The sequence below is a fragment of the Podarcis raffonei genome, chromosome 17, assembly GCF_027172205.1.
Source record: "Podarcis raffonei isolate rPodRaf1 chromosome 17, rPodRaf1.pri, whole genome shotgun sequence".
Classification (NCBI taxonomy): domain Eukaryota; kingdom Metazoa; phylum Chordata; class Lepidosauria; order Squamata; family Lacertidae; genus Podarcis; species Podarcis raffonei.
Genome location: NC_070618.1, coordinates 34,105,028 through 34,111,716, shown reverse-complemented (window position 1 = coordinate 34,111,716; position 6,689 = coordinate 34,105,028). Strand labels below are relative to the sequence as shown.

General features: G+C 46.0%; 1 protein-coding gene across 1 annotated transcript; it reads left to right on the top strand.

Annotated features, from left to right (window-relative positions):
* The first annotated feature begins 617 nt into the window (after positions 1-617).
* Positions 618-6,435, top strand: ALKBH7 (alkB homolog 7). Its single transcript, XM_053371540.1, has 4 exons — positions 618-890; positions 2,496-2,669; positions 4,501-4,625; positions 6,000-6,435. The coding sequence occupies exons 1-4, from the start codon at positions 633-635 to the stop codon at positions 6,133-6,135; spliced, it is 693 nt and encodes a 230-aa protein (XP_053227515.1). The 5' UTR covers positions 618-632; the 3' UTR covers positions 6,136-6,435.
* Positions 6,436-6,689: the final 254 nt, after the last annotated feature.

Genomic DNA, 6,689 nt, shown 5'->3' with positions numbered 1-6,689 from the left:
GCTTATGCAAGTAATAATAATAATAATAACAATAATGAATTTATTATTTATACCCTGCCCATCTGGTTGGGTTTCCCCAATCACTCTGGGCGGCTCCCAACAGCATGTTTAAAAAAAACAAACATTAAAAACTTCCCTAAACAAGGTTTCAGAAAGCTAAGGGATATCTTCTAAAGCTGACCACAAATACAAAGATCTGTTCACCTACGGGACCTTGTAGCGGCCACCCAAGACTGCGGTGGGTGCCATTTGGAAACACAGCTCAATAAAAGTTGTTTTGAATGTATGTTGACATTTGGCTTGCTTTCTTCAGTTAATGTTTTGTTCCGTATTGTTTTATTTGCTGTCCCAATGCGTGGTCGACCGCTTGGGAGATTTTCCTTCTTTGAAAGCATGAAACGAAGAACGACACTAATAAGGAAAGCTTGACCGGATAACTAGCTCCAAAGCGGGGACGCACCACAACATTGCTGCATTCCTTAAAGGGACAGGATGGCAGGGGGCGGAGAAAGCAAACACGTGGGTTCCTGGCTCCCGTCCTCGGGATCCGTGAAAGGCGAACGTCAGCATGCAGCGAGGGGTGTCGGCGCGCCCGGCATGCACCGCGAGCTCGCCCAGTCCCGCCGTCGGCCATGCAGAGCCGGTGCGCCCTGGGCGCACGGAGGGCGCACTATGCTGCGCGGCGATGCGCCGAGCGGGCGCTGCACGGCCGGGAAGGCGCTCCGGGGCAGGTGGCGGCGGCGTCGAGCGAGGCGCTGCTGCGGAGGCTGGTGGCGGGCGGCGCGTCGGTGGTGCCGGGCTTCCTGAGCGAGGAAGAAGAGGCGCTGCTGGCGCGGGAGGTGGAGGCGCCGCTGCGCCGAGGCCGCTACCAGGACGCGCACTGGGACGGGGTGGGTATCCCCGGGGCACCTTGGGCGCGCGAAGTGGAGAGGAGATGGGGGCTTTCCTCTTTCCAAAAAAATTATTATTTTTCCCCAAAAAATTTATTGGTTTTCACAATATTATAAACAAACAAACACACAAGACAAACAAACAAAACAAACATAAATCATAGCGTTGTTAAAAATTACAGTTATTAACTTTGTTAAGTGACTTCCTCGCTTCCCCTTGGTTGAATTTCATTGCATGTCCTTTTAACGGTTTTCCAAATCCCAATTTTTATGAAATTTAACTTAAACATTAACATCCTTAAATCTTCACCTTATAGAATTAAACATATTAATTCATCACTTAACATAAATAAAATCCTAAGCCCATTAAGTATCTGCAAGCTATTTCCAGTTAGTTTAACTTAACAAATTTAACTAAATAATCATTAAATTTATTCCATTCTTCCTGATACTCCTCCTCCTTCTGGTCGCGGACTCTTACGTTCAGGTCAGCTAGCTCCGAAAAATCCATCATCTTCATCTGCCATTCTTCTATTGTTGGTAATTCTTGGGTTTTCCACTTTTTAGCCAACAAAATACGAGCAGCAGTTGTGGCATACAAAAATAATTTAACATCTTTCTTGGGCAATTCCAAACCTGTTATTCCAAGAAGAAAGGCCTCTGGTTTCTTTATAAATGTATATTTCAACATTTTTTTCAATTCATTATAAATCTTTTTTCCCCAAAAAAATTATTAGTTTTCCACATTTTTAGACAAACTGAACTTGGTCCAATATTAATATCATAGTTAAATGACTTCCTCAAATTCCCTTGACTGAATTTCATTATGTATCATTGTAACGGTTTTCCAAAATAATATCTCATAAAATTTACTTAACCCTCTTAACATCTTTATCTCTTTTCATCTTAACTTTAAATATTGTTTTATAATTTCACATATTCAGATCCGTAGCCTAACTATTATTTTGCAAGTATTTCTATTTAATTTATCTTAGCATATTTAGATAAATAGTCTTTGAATTTCTTCCATTCTTCCTGATGCTGCTCCTCCTTCTGGTCACGGATTCTTCCGGTCAGATCGGCTAGCTCCGAAAAGTCCATCACCTTCATTTGCCATTCCTCCACTGTTGGCATTTCTTGTGTTTTCCAATTCTTGGCTAATAGAATTCGAGGTGAAGTTGTGGCATACAAAAACAATCTAACATTTTTGGGGGGCAATTCCAGACCTATTATCCCAAGAAGAAAGGCCTCTGGTTTCTTAACAAATGTGTATTTCAGCATTATTTTCAGCTCATTATAAATCTTCTCCCACCTTAGGGCAGGACCACCACATATGGTAAAAGGGTACCCTCCTTTTCTTTACATTTCCAGCATAGATTATCACTATTGTGATAAATCTTTGCTAACTTTACAGGGGTCAAGTACCATCTATACATCATTTTCATTATATTTTCCTTTAACATTGTACATGCAGTAAACTTGACCCCTTTCCTCCACAACCTTTCCCAATCTTCAAATGTGGGCTTTCCTCTTTCCAGGCCTTGGGCAGGTTCAACCACCGGGGGCCTGCCAAACATCTCACTAAATCTCTTCTCCATCCCGTAGGTTATTCATAGGTACCGCGAGACAGAAAGATCACATTGGAGCAAGGAGAGTCAGGAGATCCTGCAAAGGGTCCGGGATACAGCTTTCCCCCCGGGAGTGCCGCAGCTCGCTCAAGTTCACGTCCTGGATTTGGATAAAACTGGCTACATAAAGCCTCACATAGACAGTGTCAAGGTAAGGCAAACATGCCAGGTATTCTCCTTGTAGCTTTGCAGAATAGCATCCTGATAACTGGGGAGGGTTGTGCCCCAGAGCAGTGGTTGGAAATGGGGGTGGCCTCCGCATGCTGCGGGCTATAATGCCTCATTCCTGTTATGATCTGTGCTGGCTGGTTGTTAATAATAATAATAATGATAATAATAATAATAATAATAATAATAATAATTAATTTAGTATTTATACTCCACCTTTCTGGCTGAGTTTCCCCAGCCACTCTGGGCAGCTCCCAATCAAGTGTTAAAAACAATACAGCATTAAATATTAAAAACTTCCCTGAACAGGGCTGCCTTCAGATGTCTTTTAAAGATAGGATAGCTGCTTATTTCCTTCACATCTGAAGGGAGGGCATTCCACGGGGCGGGTGCCACTACCAAGAAGGCCCTCTGTCTGGTTCCCTGTAACCTCACTTCTCGCAATGAGGGAACCGCCAGAAGGCCCTCGGCACTGGATCTCAGTGTCCGGGCTGAACGATGGGGGTGGAGATGCTCCTTCAGGTATACAGGAACAAGGCCGTTTAGGGCTTTAAAGGTCAGCACCAACACTTTGAATTGTGCTCGGAAATGTACTGGGAGCCAATGCAAATCTCTCAGGACCAGTCCCGGTGGCCACTCCCAGTCACCAGTCTAGCTGCCACATTCTGGATTAATTGCAGTTTCCAGGTCACCTTCAAAGGTAGCCCCATGTTGGCCACCCCTTCCCTAGGTGCCCTTTATGGGCTTCCTAAAGCCAACCTAGCAGTTCGAAAGCATGTCAAAGTGCAAGTAGATAAATAGGTACCGCTCCGGCAGGAAGGTAAACGGCGTTTCCGTGCGCTGCTCTGGTTCTCCAGAAGCGGCTTAGTCATGCTGACCACATGACCCGGAAGCTGTACACCGGCTCCCTCGGCCAATAAAGCGAGATGAGCGCTGCAACCCCAGAGTCGGTCACGACTGGACCTAATGGTCAGGGGTCCCTTTACCTTTACCAAGAGCCACCTGACTGGCCAGGATGGGAGAGATGTGATACTAGAGGGAACTTTGATCTGGTCGGCCATAAATAGTCCTTATGGATTTGTTGATGAGCGCCGCAACCCCAGAGTCGGTCATGACTGGACCTAATGGTCAGGGGTCCCTTTACCCTTTACCTTTAAGGCCTTTTCCAAGAAGAGCGCCTGAAGGCCTGGTTCTCATTCAGAAGGTAAACTTGTGTTTGGATGGCAGCAGTACCTGTGACCGCAGCTGGAGGCTCGTCTGTCTGAATGCTCCATCGTGCAAAGCAGCTCCCTGCATGTGTGGGAAGGATTCTAGCCTCTCATTTCCCCTGACATGCTAGTTTTCTGTGCCATGGGGACTGTGTTTGGTGGAGGATTTCATCCCATGAATTCCTTCAAACTGAATTCAAGGGGAAGAGTTCAAATACAGATTTACCCTGTCAGTGAGAACCAAGCTTGTCTGTTCCCTTCTGGCGTTGGCTTTCTCATGAGAATAGATTTTGCTTCAATTGGGGAATTGTTGCTTGTGAAGATTTGTGTTGGAACGTGATGTCTGTAGCATAATCGTTTGCATGTCTCCTCAGACTTGGGTCCTGTTGAGTTTGGTGCCCCTTCTTGGCAACATCAAACCCCGGTTCAGGCATTGAGAAAATGTGTTCAGATGTTAGCACCTTTCTTCCCGTGTAAATGTATCTTCCTGCCCCACCTCTCGCAGGTGCTCTTGTTTCTGGGTTGTGTTAAAGGACTGGTTGTGATTACAGAATTAAACATTCTGTTCTCTTTCCCCCTTCCTTTTTTCAAAAAACCGTCTGCTAGTTCTGTGGCTGCACCATTGCAGGCCTTTCCCTGCTGTCCTCAAGTGTGATGCGCCTGGTCAGTGAACAGAACGTTCACGACTGGCTGGACCTGCTTCTTGAACGCCGTTCTCTCTACATCCTCAGGTAATAAGCAATATTAGTATGTTAGAATTGCTGGTTAGATTACAGGGAGAGAGCCCATCCTGCCTCCCAACAGATGCCTCTGAGAAAGTACAGTGATGAAAGCAAGAGTCCTCCCTTGTTGTTTGCTTACCTGTCAAAATCCCCTTGCAAAGCGTTCTTTGAGGGGAGCACTAGGTTCCTGCTTCCGCTTCTCTGCATGGCCACAAGGCGTGCTTCAGAATAATTTCAACACCATTCCCTGTTATGCATAAATTCAAGGGGATGAACCCCACTCAGATACTGGTTCTAGCAAATCACGGTTCCCTGCTTTTTGGATGTTACAAGGCACTGTGTTTTGTTCAACAGCAGAAGCTTCTGTTCCCCAAAAAGAGGGGAGAGGGGAATATATGAGCTCAGGGCTCATTTGTGGATCAAGGAACCATGGCTTCACATTATGTGTGAACCAGTCTGATGTCTTACAGGAATTCATGAAGGTCCTGAGCTCTTCATATACATGAAGTGCTGTGAGATGTAGACTAGTGTTTTTTGTGTGTGTGTGTGTGTGCAGACTGCATCTCTACAGTTAGTGTCTGAAAACAGAAGGTCTTCTTTAGGATTGCCCAGTGAAGCCAGATATAAAATACCCAAGTCCTGGAGCTGAGCCACAGAGACCCAACTGGGTGGGTCACAGTGTCTCTTTTTCCGCCTGGAGCAAAATTCCTTCCACTCTGTCTTGCCAGAGTGGTGCATGCTCTGGTTATCTCCCGCTTGGACTACTGCAATGCACTCTACGTGGGGCTACCTTTGAAGGTGACCTGGAAACTACAACTAATCCAGAATGCGGCAGCTAGACTGGTGACTCAGAATGGCCACCAAGACCATATAACACTGGTCCTGAAAGACCTACATTGGCTCCCAGTACGTTTCCGAGCACAATTCAAAATATTGGTGCTGACCTTTAAAGCCCTAAATGGCCTTGGCCCAGTATACCTGAAGGAGCGTCTCTAACCTATCATTCAGCCTGGACATTGAGGTCCAGCACCAAGGGCCTTCTGGTGGTTCCCTCACTGCGAGAAGCAAAGCAACAGGTAACCAGGCAGAGGGCCTTCTCGGTGGTGGCGCCCACCTTGTGGAACGCCCTCCCATCAGATGTCCAGGAAATAAACAACTATCTGACTTTTAGAAGACATCTGAAGGCAGCACTGTTTAGGGAAGTTTTTACTGTTTGATGTTTTATTGTGGTTTTTAATGTTCTGTTGGGAGCCGCCCAGAATACCTGGGGAAGCCTAGCCAGATGGGCAGTGTTTGTGTGTGTGTAAATTATTATTATTACTATTATTATTATTAGTTATGGTAACACGCTGGCATCTTGTGTAATTTCTTCTTTGCCTTAAGGGGGCCAGCTCGCTATGAATTCACTCACGAGATCCTTAAAGATGAGGAATCCTTTTTCGGTGGAAGGAAGATCCCCCGGGAACGGAGGATCTCTGTCATCTGCCGAAACCTCCCCTTGCCATCTACTCCACCGTAGAACCTGACTGACTGTCTCCATTTGGAGTATCTCTTAAGTGCTCATCTGGTGGGAGTGGGGCTGCTTCTGAAATTGTTGCTCTGCCCTGCCCTCCTGGCTCCATGGGACACAGCTTTGCAGACAGGAGTAAGTGATGGGCTTTCTCCTCAGCGCACCAGAAGGAGAGTCTGAGGATGGTCAAGATCTAAGGCAGATGGGAAAGAGGGAAGCCCTGCAAAGAGTTGGAGAAATGGGCCGAAACATACTTCATGAATGTGCTGTTCATCTCAGGGAATAAAAATCTTGATGCTTCTTCTTTGATATGTTGCTCTCAAGTTTTTTGCCTGCATTCACTGTCACAAAGGCTGTTTCAAAATGGCTAACTCAAGCAAAGGAGGCTGAACAGGTGTTGTCCAATGGAAGGTTACAGGCTCTCTAACTAAGTGGAGGTCATGAGGAGAATCACACACCTGGTCCGTGGCAACTCGCTGGTGTGAACAGAATGGCAAAGCTTTTCTTGTTTTTCCCAATTCAAAACCCAAATCGCCTGAAATTTAGCCTTTTCTCACAGCTGA